This window comes from Pyxicephalus adspersus, chromosome 4 (genome assembly GCF_032062135.1).
Source record: "Pyxicephalus adspersus chromosome 4, UCB_Pads_2.0, whole genome shotgun sequence".
NCBI lineage: Eukaryota > Metazoa > Chordata > Amphibia > Anura > Pyxicephalidae > Pyxicephalus > Pyxicephalus adspersus.
The window spans coordinates 43,707,997-43,721,635 of record NC_092861.1 but is presented as its reverse complement, the minus strand read 5'-3'; the positions used below and the strand labels follow the sequence as shown (position 1 = coordinate 43,721,635).

Sequence of the window (13,639 nt, the reverse complement as noted above, 5' to 3'; positions counted from 1 at the left end):
TAAAGAAAATATATTTGTTAACCTATTGCAATTCATTTTGTGTACATTCTAATTATATCAAACTCCACAAAAATACTTCTACTTACAGTTCTCAGATGCTGCGCCAAGGCTAGGGAAGCAGTTCTGTGAAAGATTCCTTTGTCTCTCCATTTTCTCTTTTCCTAATGCTAATTAGGTGATGTGGCATATGATAAATCTAAAAAGGGGGCTTGTAAAGTTTGTTTCTCAAATCACCCTATGTCCCTCTCCCATACATATTACTTTCCAGGTGTATTTGGTGTGGTTTGGTGGCAGGTCTTCTTTACCCTCTAATTTACTGTACTTCTAATTTATATCATCAGCAAAGCGCTGGGTAAGCTGCATTACTGTACATAACAATGGTGTTAAAAAGGTGACAGGTTTACAGGCATATAACTTACAGCCTATTACAGCTTTACCAGCTAAATGAGTAGCAGTTTGACTGCACAACTAATTTTCACATACATTAGAGCTTTACAAGCTCTACTTGTACAAGGATTTAGTTGCTTCTAGCCCTGGATCCATGAGTTTTGCTTGCAGTTTTCACCGCATACACATTTTGATCAATCTAAACCGTCCAAATATGCAACTATAACATATGGATAACATTAGGTGTGCATGTGTTCTAAGTTAATAACTGTCATATTTTGATAAATAAGGTGCAGATGTTTGCAAAATGTTGCTCTCAGCTGTCCACGGTTGCAGGCACCAAAAATAGAGAGAAATAATCTGATATATTAGAAATGTTTTACAAATCTTTTATGGAGACAATTCTCCAAACTATTGCTACATTTTTAAGGTGTGATTTTGTTACTTCTAAGGAATACTATGCTATAAATACATAACTTTCTGCAAACATAAAAGATATGAGCAAACATCTTCAAATAAATTAGTAGTATTTTATGTGCCGATAGTTGCACTGACAGTTTAAATGTAGTTTTTGTTGTGGGTGTCTCTAGGGACAGATTTCTTCCTAAGGTAGCTAGGCTATGATTTAGGGTGCCACAGACACCAGGAGAGGCGGCTTATAGCTACCTAGGAATAAAAAAGCTTATACTGACGATTTTCACATATAGGCTCCAAGCCTGCCAGACAAACCTGTACACTCTTAGACCTCCATTTTTCCTCCTGTTTTCATTATTGCTGTGAATACCCAATAACGTGACCTCTTATCTATCTCTAATCTGCCCCCGACACACTCCCTGTCTTGGTGACAACAGAACCTCAACTTTGGCACACTCCACTTTGGTAACGCCCCTGTTCTCCAACAGAGATCTCCTGTGCACATGCTTATGGATAATTTCCATAATTGCCATTTTAACAGAATCCTAAAAAAATTCCAGGGATGGAGAAGCTTTTTCCACCCATTTACAGCACAGATGTAAAATGTCTGTGTGGAGGGTATTGTAGAACTTTTTTGCTGGATTCCTTCTAGCGCATGTTCAAATGTCTTTGTGCTCTACTTGCTTCTAGGGAGTTCGATTTTTAAAACGTTGTTACACTGTTGTTCTTAATGTCTGTAGTCAGTTTTCTGGTTTCAGACACACAGATATACATGATACCACTGAATAACAATGAAGAGGATTTCTTTTTTTTAATAATCAAGCCAAGCTGCAAGATTTGCCATCTGTATTTACACGGGAAGGGGTTGCATCACAATTCAGATGAGCCTTGCACCAGATGGACCTGTTTTCAATGAATGTACTTATTCATGAATCTCTATTCCATGTTCATTTTTACTAATATTTAGTACTGATCAGGTCAGTTTTTTTTTATTTTCTTAGAGTGTGGAATACCATAATTATTTAACAGGCTAGCATATCTTATAATAAAAATTGTCCATTGTACTTCAATTTTTCATCCTGCCTCATTCCAGATCACTCACAGAACAAATAACATATTCTGAGATAGTCATACAAACATTATTATACAGAGTTATGTTTATACAATACTGATGATTATTAAGAAATTGTATTTTTTCTTTTTAATCAATCTTTCGTCACATTAAATAAACAATCTTTGTTTCTTGTTGGAAAAAAAAAATAATTTCACTATCCACTATATGTACTCTTGAAGGTTGGATTGACACCATGTGCAATCCCTAACGTGCACTGACAGCTATAAATTCAATGCACGTGGTAGGCGCTGCCATGTGGTTTCTGTTTCAATGTTTTATTAGGTTTTAAAAAGAAATATAGGCAATGTTATTTAAACTCAGAAGCACTGTATAATGGAATAATAAGGTCCTAAACACGACAAACAATCAACATACATCACATACATATTATCAATTATCAATAATTATGAGCAATAATGTCAAAGTCATGCCAGCAATAATGAAGTGCCATCATGAGTTTTATACCTGGGCTAGGAGAAAAAAAAGTGCACAATTATCATATTAAAAAATGGGGGAGAATGCAATTCTATGTGGGGATAAAATGATGTTAAAGGTCAAAAAGAGGGACAAAGAACAAAGAGATGAGAAAGAAAATATTATAGAGTGAGGAGGACTAGATGGGGAAAACGGGGAAGGGGAAAAGAGAAAGGGTTAGAAGAAGTGAGTAGGCAGGGTCTTTTTTTAAATGTTAAGCAGATCTAAATAAATGATTCTGGTATATTGCAGTAAATAGATGGGGGATAGCTAATTACAAAGTGCTCCCTTTTTCCTCAACAATCACAATGCCTACTCACTGACATACATTTTTTTAATGGTTTGCAGTAGGTTTTTGTTCATTTTTTAGTGTACCATTCATGCAAATGCTCCCCTGACAAGCCATACTACATTAACAAAGTTTTTGTGAAATATTAAATAATATATATCACAATCAAACTAGAGTTAAGAAATGACTCACCCTGAAGGAATGAGCTTTAACATGGAGGAGGGCATGGAAGGACTGGTATTTAATTAAACAAAAACAAACTACTAATTGCAAATGGTCAAGAATAAAACCATTTTACATTTTGAGTGAAGAAATTGCACCGGGATCATGTGGAGAGCATAACACATTCTAATAACCTCAACAAAAAATGTACAAAAGACTTAAATAATCTGTTCTATTTCTGCATGTGTTAGAGCAATACCCTCTTTTCCTCCTTCTTCTAATTGTGCTGGTTTTGAGAGGAGAGGAAACGTGGAGCTGTTTCTCAGGCAACCTTTCAGACTAAGTTTATATTTTTTAGTCTACTCTAGAAACCAAACCTACCCCAGGGGGTGATAATGAACACTTCTGAAATCAGAGGTGATTGTTATTACACAAAACAATCTCTGCATAAAGGCAAAGCTGTATTTAGATATGATGCTGTCATATGGACATTTAAATGATAATGTAACTTTGTACAAGCTCTGCCCCTTAGGAAAGTGAGTGAAATGCTAATATGAATGTACATATCTCCGAAAAGCAAATTACACTAGAAACAGTGGCCTGTCCTGGTACTTCGAAGGGTGGGCAGATGTTTCCTACCGGTTTTTGTGAAGACACCTGCCCATCTTAAGGCAGTTTAACCATCAAGATGTCAGAATAGAGTAAAAAAAATGATTGCTGACAAATTGTGAAGTCTTTTTAAATTTGGTCAAACATATCCTATTTACCTAAATCACGTTTTATTTAACCATTTCTATTTTATGGCACTACACAGGTTACAGTTTTGGTGCATAATAATCTTTATAGTTGGATTGTAAATTGTCTGGCCAACTTCAAAGGGCTACTGTTTTGCAACTGCCCTCCTGAGCCGATATATCACACGTTAGGTCCAGTTCAACACATTTTGGCTTTATTCCATATATCATTTTCTCATTCCTAATATCAGACAAAATTCCCTCCAATGCCCATGTATCATCTCTTCATTCACCATAGCATTGTGTGTACTTAGAGCTCAGGCTGTTATTGATTGACAGTTAAACTGAAGGAACTTAAACTGAATGAAAAGTTACTCTTCTGATTTCTTAGAGCTATATCCAATCTACATAAATATACTGAATGCATCCAATAACTCTAAATATCCTTTCAACAATGCAATAAAAAAACATTTAAAGTAAAACATTTACCTTCCCTTAATCCTATTATTTTATATCCCCATTTATACCATACAAAAAGTCCAAAGTTAGGCTGCATAAACACCTTTCTTCTTTCTTACTATTCTTTCCTATTGCCTGTAATCTTATTTCATTTGATTTATTTCACTTTTGTTTTACTTTCATTTTTCTTAAACTTATATTGCACTGATGTTGTGCCATTCTCGTAAACTTATATTGCACTGTTGTACGTAACTTTTTCTTTACCATCATACAAACATGGCAAAAAAGAACAGGATCCTATCATGTTTAAAAGGAAAAATGAAAAATAAGTAAAATGCTGGTGCAGAACCAAAAGGTAACAGTTTTGAAGAGAGCTACAGTATCTTCAAGCAACAACAATGAGTATTGCTTGTTTATTTACAGATATTGTAGTGAACTGGCAGAAATCTGGGATGTCAATGTCAGATGAAGTGTACTGTTGATCCATGCATTTACTTTTTGTCTTTCTTTAAGTAACAATGAAACAAAACAAAAATTAAGCACAGTGCAGTTTTCTAATCCAATCATCAATATTTCCTCTATTCCATCCAGCCTGGCTTTGTTCTCTTTAGGGTCCTGCTATGAAGAAAGCCAAATTGTGCTTTAGTACATACTTTCTACATTTCTTTTTATCTATTGATGACAACTACTAATGAATGGTAAGTGCTTAGCAACATCAAATGTCTAGTTACTTGGTAAAAGATTTTATCATCCAGTTATGTCTGGTAACTGGTCCTGGAGATGCTACCTACCTAAGAACTCCTGTTCAGGAAGCTTGCTGAGGATCAATACACTCTGCCTGCATTATTGCATTGCTGGCACTGTAACCAAATGAGTTGCCAACTGTCAATTTCTCATTTATCTATCTGACAAATTGTGTAGGTCTCCCAGTTGGGCTATGCCTTTTTTCCCCTACATTTAAAGAATGCTTAACTTAATTGAATGTTTGTAGTTTTAAGGTTCTTTGATTCTTTACACAAATATCCCTGAAAATGAAAATGAGATTTTCTGAGCATTAAAATTGAAAAATCCTTCTTGAATTTCTGAAATTCCTAAGTGTAATATAACTAAACGTTTGCTATAGCATACACATCCACCTGTGTGTTCCTAACACAAGCCAGTGCGCTTAAACATTCCTATTTTGGTAAATATTTTGAGTGCCAGGTAGTCAATGTGTTTTTTTTATTTATTGGTTTTATTGGGTATTTTATATTATACTATACATAATAATAATTTATATTTGTATTAGTTTTTCTAGGTTAAATAATCACAATATGCAAAACAGAACAAAACAAATACAGTAACGTTGCGGCATAGCAAATATCACAAACAATGGAATCGTTGGTTGACAAAGGTACAACTATTATGACTAGTGTTACAAATTATAACAGCAAAAGAATCAATGTGATTTAATTTATACATCCAATGCCAAAGTTTTACCAGCTTTGCTGTCAATGGAAACAATTGTATCTTGTCTCTTTGCTAGTACATGACGAAGACAGATTTGACTGATTTACTGCTGTAAGCTACATAACTTTGTCTGACTTTTGCACTGTGTCAAGCGAATACAAATTTTATTTAGGGTTTTGTTTTTTTACCTAAAAAATGGGCAACTGAAATAGAGCAGCACATAGGTCCCAGGTTTGAATTGTGGCCAAGACCTTGAATGGAGTTTGTATGTTCTACACATTTTTGTGTGAGTTACCTCCAGACATCTGGCTTTCTTCCACATCCCCAAAACATACTGGTAAATTACCTGGTTTCGCCTAAAAAGCTGGCCTTAGACTGAGTTAACGACAAATATTGACATCTTAGGGATAATAAAATGTGAGCTCCTTTGAAGAACATTAAATGACTTGAATATAGGCTTTGTATAGCACTGTGTGATATATTGGCACTGTACATACTAAATATTATTAATTATTATTATTAATATTAATAATAAAAAAAGCCAGCTCACTAGCTCTGTCCTTAAATTCCTAATATAGTTTTTAATAAATGTACTACCCCCCTACTGCTTTATTGCATAACTAGTTGTCATATGGAAATGTAACATATAATAATCAATACTGGCTTATTGACTTTATGTAGCAATTATTGGGGTGTGTAAATTATGCAGCAATCAGGGGAACCTATAAATATTCATTTCTGTGTGAGAATTCTCCAATTGGTATTCCCTTTTTCTCCGTAAGTTAGGAAGCCCAGAAATGTGTGTGTACTGCAGTACACAGTACAGTATATTACTCACTTTCCTTCATCTGCATTAATGCATGATCACTTTCTTCTCCACTGATCTGGGCATGATAAATCATTTGCATCTTCTAGTACAGTAGGTATGCAAGTGGAACGCTTATTTATGGGATTCACCTTCCAGTAATCATTAACTATATGCTCTGATTTATTTCCAACCCTGTAACTTCATTTTGTTTCTTTCAATTATTATCCATCATCTTCATGGCCCTTCAGCTCCACATCCCCCTAAACATTTCCTTTCAAACAAATACTGAGCTTTTCAGGAGCTCACCAATCTGTTCTGAACAGAGGCACAGTGAGGAATACATTTCCAAACAGCATGCAGTAATTTGTAGATGTATTGGAATCCCTAACTCCAGCAAACTGCAAGAAAACTCTTCAGACTCCTTATCTTCATGCCTTTCAATCAAACCCTCTCCAAGAGAGATCGCACCTATCTATGAACCACCTGCAATCCCCAGAGACATTTCCCTGTAATAAAAAATGGTAGAATTGTCTCTTCTCCATGAAAGAGGGAGTCAGAGAAGTGAGAGTAAAAGTAGCTCTAAACTTTTATAGTGAATATTTTTTGGAGTTTGGGTCCCTGCTAACTTTCAATACACACAAATGACTACAATATAAATCAACTTTCTTATCGCATTGCACTGCATTTTTATGTTTATATGCATTTTACGTTTATATGCATTTTTGTTTTATAATTCCAGCGTAAAAAAGAATACTAGAGTAAATATTTGCCCCTTCTGTATACAGATACATATACATATTTGTATAACAGGCACCAATAGGTTATAATGAACATTTAATGCATAGAATTTCTTACCTATATTTCATGCCAGTCTGCTTTGCTGTGGATTCCTTCAGAGAGATGTGATGTTGAGGGGTGAATGTCCCCAGACTCCGGGCAATGATGGCCACAGTACGGAACCTGGCCCTGGCTGCATTGACCACATTGGGGCCACTAGAGTTCTGCTTGCTGTGCCGGTCATCTCCATTCCGACTCTTTAAATTGTGCTCAGTGCAGGCTATGGAGACTTGCATGGCTTCTTCTGGGCTCAGTGATCAAACACTTGAATGTTCACAGGCTCATGGAGCCAAGATCTTCTATGGACTAGTAGGGATCAATGAGTACAAGGGACAGGATTGGAGTTCATAGGAGGTTGGCCAGGATCCCTGGTGTCCCTGTGTGCCAGAAGCTAAGGAGAAGCGAGTATTAGATGCCTCCAATAAGTTCCTTCACACCTCCATGATTGCACACACAGGTAATTGTCCTTTAGCTGGCTTGATGAGTGCAGACATCGCAGATATATCAGTAAGTGGAGACTCCAGCACTGCACAACGCACGAAATGGTCACATAAGGATCGTTAAACACAAGAGATCTAGTTGAGTGACAGCAGGCTGCATCAGCCCCCAATGCACAGAGAATGCGCTCTGCTCCAGCCTGCAGCTCCTCTGACAGCGATCACATGGGAAGAAGGCTTCTTTAGGAGAAAGCAGCATGCTGGATATCCAAGCACAAAGCATTTGTAGCAAGTGAACTATTCAGCATGCACAGACTGCTACAGATCAACTTCACACAAGGCAGACACAAGAACTGGCAGGCTGGATCCTTCCAATGTTCCATCCCCAGTTATTCAGAAGTTACCACAAGCCCATGTCACTTTATTGTTCAGTGACTCATTCTAAATAAGTAGGTGTTACAATGCAGTTCAGCCAGTGATAGGGTTAAAAAGCAGCAGCCATCAGGAAGAGGTGATAAGAAGCAGGGATCATCTGCTCATTGTCACACATTCAGGGATGAGGAACTGTGTCAGCTTATTCCCTATAATACTCCCCAGCCTCAATATGTTGTGACACTGCAGAATGCCAGGACTTCACATTGCATAATGCCAAAATACACATCTATGCACCAGGGTCACAGTCAGAACTTGCATTGCTCTATAATGATCTTTATGCTTTACCAAGCAAGCTAATTACTTGGAGCCACCACACATTCCCATGTTATCAGCAAGGACCTAGTGGTGCTGAATCAGGGGGAATTTGGCTATATTTGAGATTTGTACATCATCATCCATGCAGCACTGCAGCAAGTACTCCTACACACTCCTAATGATTAGCCTTTACTTGGAATACAGAGAAGAAATTCACTTTATATGTCACCTATTTAGGTTTAAATGGTCATAAATGTCCACGACTTTTTGCTCTGGCCATGGTACTCCAGGTATGAGGGAAATGAATGAATTCCATTCAATATAAGGAATATAATGAATGAATATACATCTCTGCTCTGTATAGTAAATATAATTTATATCAGCATGGGGTATCTCCATAGGGACATACATATCAGGACTAAGAGCTTATTGATTTGATTAGTATGATGAGCTAGGAGAGCAGTGAGTAGACACATGGGGTCTAATCTCAAGGACTGGACAGGGAGGGCATATATTGTCAGGTTTCAGAAAACGGATGTGGGGGATGGACTGGATTATGAAAGGCCGGAAGAGCAGGGTTCTGGGGGCCTACCTGTAATCTGATACTAGGAGAACTAAGAGTCCCAGCAACACCAACAACCAGTCAGCCCAGGAGAACCCCTGAGTTGGGCAAAGCGGATGCATCACAACATTTTTAACATTATATATAAGGGTGGCTAACCCTGAAGAGGAAATCCAAAGCATCCTGGGATACATATGTCCTGGGAGGCTGTGGGTTCGCTCCTTCTGTGCATGCCTGAAATTGGCCATGCGTCATAACGGGCTTTCCCACAATCTCAATGCCAATCTCATGCAAACACAGTTGGATTGGTTCTTTTTTTTTTTTTACATTTTCAGGAAGACATGTCACCTGATTTTGCGCCTCTACAGTGCAAGTTTGGGTGAAATTAGCAGAACCCGGAAGAAGAAAGATGTCTGGCCCCACTGTTCTGTTAAGTTCTTACCCAGAAGGGGAGGAAATACAAGTGCCAGGACTAGCAAAAGAGGCATTATGGATACCAGTGTCTCTAAATCAAGACAAGGGTCACACTGGTAATCCCAACATCTTTCAGCATGTCAGGACAGGAAATTCATTACTGCTCCCAACTCTAATAACAGTGCTCATTAAGCCACATCATCAGACTTGGTGGATGTCCAGCCTCAGCAGAGAAGATGCTTGAAGCAGTAAGAGAAAGCCCAGCTTCAGCACAGGCTCCGAACCAGGGGTGTACAACTCCGCCCCAGGGGCCAAAACTGTCCCGCAACGTCCTTTTTTTTGGCCCCCAAAGGAATCCTAAATATGCAGATGGCCTGGAGCTGCATTGAAATAACGCTGCTACTACAATTCCCGGGATCACTTGCGTCTACAGACCAGCGGGCACTCTACCTATGCGTAGCCCTGCATTGGACTATTTTAGAGACGCAAATAATGCCGGGAATTTTACTAGCGGCGCTATTTCAATGAAGAGGAAGTTTCAGTAGCAGGCCACTCATAAGATTTAGCTATTGGTCTGGCATTTCCAGCACTCCCCCTCAGCTCTACTTTTCCTTGCTGCTTCCAGATTGAATGTATAGCAAAACACCTTTGTTTCCATATGAAAAGGGTTTATATCTAATGAGAAGGAAAAATTTCCTACATTTTTTCAGTAAATTTCAAGGTTGGCCCACAACTTTGTCTATGTTTTTAATTTTGGCCCTCTGTGTATTTGAGTTTGACACCCCTGCTCTGAACAGCCAAGGAAAAAAAAAAACACTTTGGCCCACCCTCAGACTGAGGAGCTGGCATGTACAGGCTGTTCCTTGCCTCCTGATGTGTGCTTGTTTTCCCTAGAGGTTGCAGAGAAGGACGATGTGTACACAGCAGCTCTCTTGGTGCCAAATATCATGAACCCAGTGTAGTATGTCTCCTGGGATTCACTGTCTGCAGGGAACAGCTATGATTCCTATGATTATGCACACCGCTCAACACAGACAGGAAGGTGTGAGGCTGATCCTTTGATCTGCCCAGCCATATGTCTATAAGAATATAACTGGAGTTCCTATGCTGACAGGGCTTTGATGTGCTGGCTCTATGCCAGATAGTAAACCCAAGCTAACACTTCATCTAGAAAAAAAATTGGGAGAAAGAAGGGGTTTGGGGAGAAAAGGGAAAGAATGGGGTTGCAAGAAGTTCTTTTTTTCTATATTACCATAAATAAAACTATATATCCCTGTAAAATGTAACTGCATCCAAAATATGCCTTATGTATTATTTTGCAAAAGACACAGCAAGGTACCAGCCACATGTCCTCCCCCTCCCCTATCCACAGAACTGAATAGCACTCATGCCTTCTAGTGTTGCTCAAATATATCACAAAATATTCTCATTCATAACAAAGGAAGATGTTTCTTTTAATAACACCTCTTACCTACGTATAGTTTCCCTCCTCCTCTAATAGGCAGCTTAGAAGCAGGAGCTAAATATTCCCAGTACTGTTAGGTATGGAGGAGCATGTACTCACTCCTTGTGACCATGTTGGGCCAATCAGCACTGTCACATGGGAGACCATACCGTTTGGTAACATTCAGGTCCAGTGAGTTAACCTACACAGGACTTCCATAACTGCTGGCAAAAAAGCAGACTGGGAAGGAAGCTAAAGGAAAGAACCTACATGGGTAGGGCTCAATTAAAATGTATGTCTTGGTTGGCCTTGTGTGGGAACAGATCAGTAGAGAGAAGGTGGGGAAATCTGTATTTTATTATAATCACTCCATCTCCCTGCCCAAAGTACTGTATGGTGACAACTTTAAACTTTTTTCCTAATTCCACTGAGTTCCATTGGGCACCCACTGATAAGCTCTTTTTTAAAATGAATGTGAGTTATATTCCACCCATGGGTCCCAACTTTGCTCAAACTTGTCGAACCCGTTATTAAGGGTGCTGGTTAGCCTGCTGTCAACCATTATACAGTTCAATTTTGTCTCAATTGGGTTCTAAAGAAGTTTTAGCTTTCTTCCACGCTTTTGCTAGTGAAATCCGTGCAGCTAGTAAAATAAGGTTGGTTAGTTTCTTAGAACGTGTAGGAAGTGGTGGTTCAAGTTTGCTAAATAAGGCCCCCTCCGGTGTCTTCTCTACCTCAGTTTGTACTATTTCAAAAATAGGCTTGAATACTTCTGACCAGAAAGTTTTGGCTTTTGGGCAAGACCACCATATATGTCCCATGGTGCCCCTCACCTCACATCCCTTAAAACATAGTGGGGAGGTTGAGGGGTGATAGTGTGCTTTATGGTCTGGAACCAAATACCACTGTAATAAAACTTTATAATGAAAGTGAAAGTGCTAGGGACATCTTACTCCACTCTAACTCCCATGTCTTGTCCTATAATTGTGTTTTGGAGCAAGATACTACATCCCCTGTAATGTCATAGCCCTTATGCTGAAGTATGTGTGCTCTACAGTGAAGACACAGAAATTTCCAAATTACCTTGTAAGAGTTCCAATGAACATCTTTTCCAAATATTCACACAGTTAAGTGAACTATAATATCCACACTGTAAAAAAGTAGCAGGATGAATTTCTTGAGATTTTCTCATTTTTAGCAAGCCACTAGTAAATCTCTACAGTGCAATCTTTCCACCCTAGAATTAAAGCTCTGTCCACACACTGGATCCTAGATACTGCAGGGTCAGTTTAAGTGGCATCAATGATCTTTTTGGCTATCTGTAAGGATGACGTTCTATCCAATGGGCAGCAATGCAAAGGAATTCTTTGCACTTACCAACACACCAATATACTGTGAGCTGTGGATAAAATAATTATAGCACAGGTTCCCTGAAGACCTGAAAGTTATTTCAAGGGTTCCCCCATATTAAAACTGGTAAGAAATGTTCACAATAAATTACTTCTACAAGATACTTGTGTAGCTTGCATCACATCATTTGTTACGTTTGTTTTTGTTATCAAAATAAACCATTAACAGTAGAACCTCAGTTATCCGGCTCCCACAGGGATTGGACGATTCTGATAAGTGTAGTTTCCGGATAACTGTGGTTTCCTTTTCTCAGCCATTCAGCACTAGACTTGAATGGGGAGACTTGTCCCCATTCACCTCTAGTGCTAAATGGCTGAGAAAAGGGAAACCCCTATGATTCTTAAACCATCATCAGGGTTTCCCTTCCCTCAGCCCATCATGGAGTGGAGCAATCATCGGAACTCTCCTGATTGCTCCACTTTGATTGCCATAGAACCCTGGTTATCGGGAACTCAGATCTCAGATAACCGGCAGACCTGTCGGGTGCCGGATATCTGAGTTTTCCGGATAACCGGGGTTCTACTGTGTCTGGATCTTACTACAACACTGTCCTTTGCAAAGTTTTAGGAAAAAGTATATTATGCAAAGGCCTGGCTAAATATCTGTTTTAACACTACCACTGGTTAAAACATGTATTTAATAGGCCTTTTTAGATATCAAAAAAGTTATTATAAAGCATTATAAGTGTTAATAAATCAATGTAATATATGCTGCTTGGGATCTAAGTAGGTATTGTTCCCATACAACAAATACACTTTGGTTTAGAGTTATTAATGAGTATGACCTATTTTTTCAATATATTCTAGAAAATGTCTTTTGTTTTGTTGTATTCTTTCATTGTTTTCTCCTATGTTATCTCTGTCCCAATATTTGTTGTCTCTTACATAGCTAAAATGCAGATATAGGAAAGCTTGCAGTTAATAGCAGAAATAAAAAAGAGCCATGTGCAGTGTACATTGTCTGGAAACAGGTTTGCATTAATGATAATGAACCTGATTACTAATCAAAGATCAAATGTGATGAGGGCTGCACAACCAAATTGTTCAGTGATTTGTGTGAACATAGAGCACGGTAAAAAAAAATCTCCAGTGTTGCTACACAAAAAAAAAAAATCACATTTTATCAGAATGCTGTCATTGGCTTTATATTTCTTCCTTGATAGTACTGTAACCCAGTTGGACACTAAAATATGTTTCATTTCTAATATTGCAGATGTTTCTGGTACAGATTAGGGTGCCTGTAAAGATTTTTGTATGCTTTTTTATGCCTTTCTCTGTTAAAATGATTTACACCTCTGCTGTATGCTTTGTATACATGGACAGATTTATACATTTTTCAGGTGCATTTAATTTGAGATACGTTTAAGATATTTCTGAAAACATAGCTCCAGCACAAATAGTTGTATACATAAATATTTACCTTTTATTTTCTAAGCTAAATTCTGAATGGAAGGGTTGCTTTATCACCAAATGCTGAACCATTCATACTGTAATAGGAAAAACTACAATACCTGCATTTCTTTTGAAGTTGAAAGTACCCCACCAACAAAAAAAAA

At 38.1% G+C, this 13,639-nt stretch overlaps 1 protein-coding gene across 3 annotated transcripts in view; it reads right to left on the bottom strand.

Moving 5' to 3' along the window:
- Positions 1–13,639, bottom strand: part of KCNAB1 (potassium voltage-gated channel subfamily A regulatory beta subunit 1) — a 181,071-nt gene that overhangs the window by 103,888 nt on the left and 63,544 nt on the right. The window contains exon 1 of one of the 3 annotated variants that reach the window (XM_072408010.1): positions 7,146–7,953. The exons of the other annotated variants lie outside the window; for them this stretch is intronic. Within the exon in view, the coding sequence (XP_072264111.1) occupies positions 7,146–7,363 (218 nt within the window). The 5' untranslated portion in view covers positions 7,364–7,953. Of the gene's footprint in view, positions 1–7,145; positions 7,954–13,639 lie in introns of those variants that run through there. 3 annotated transcript variants of the gene reach the window in all.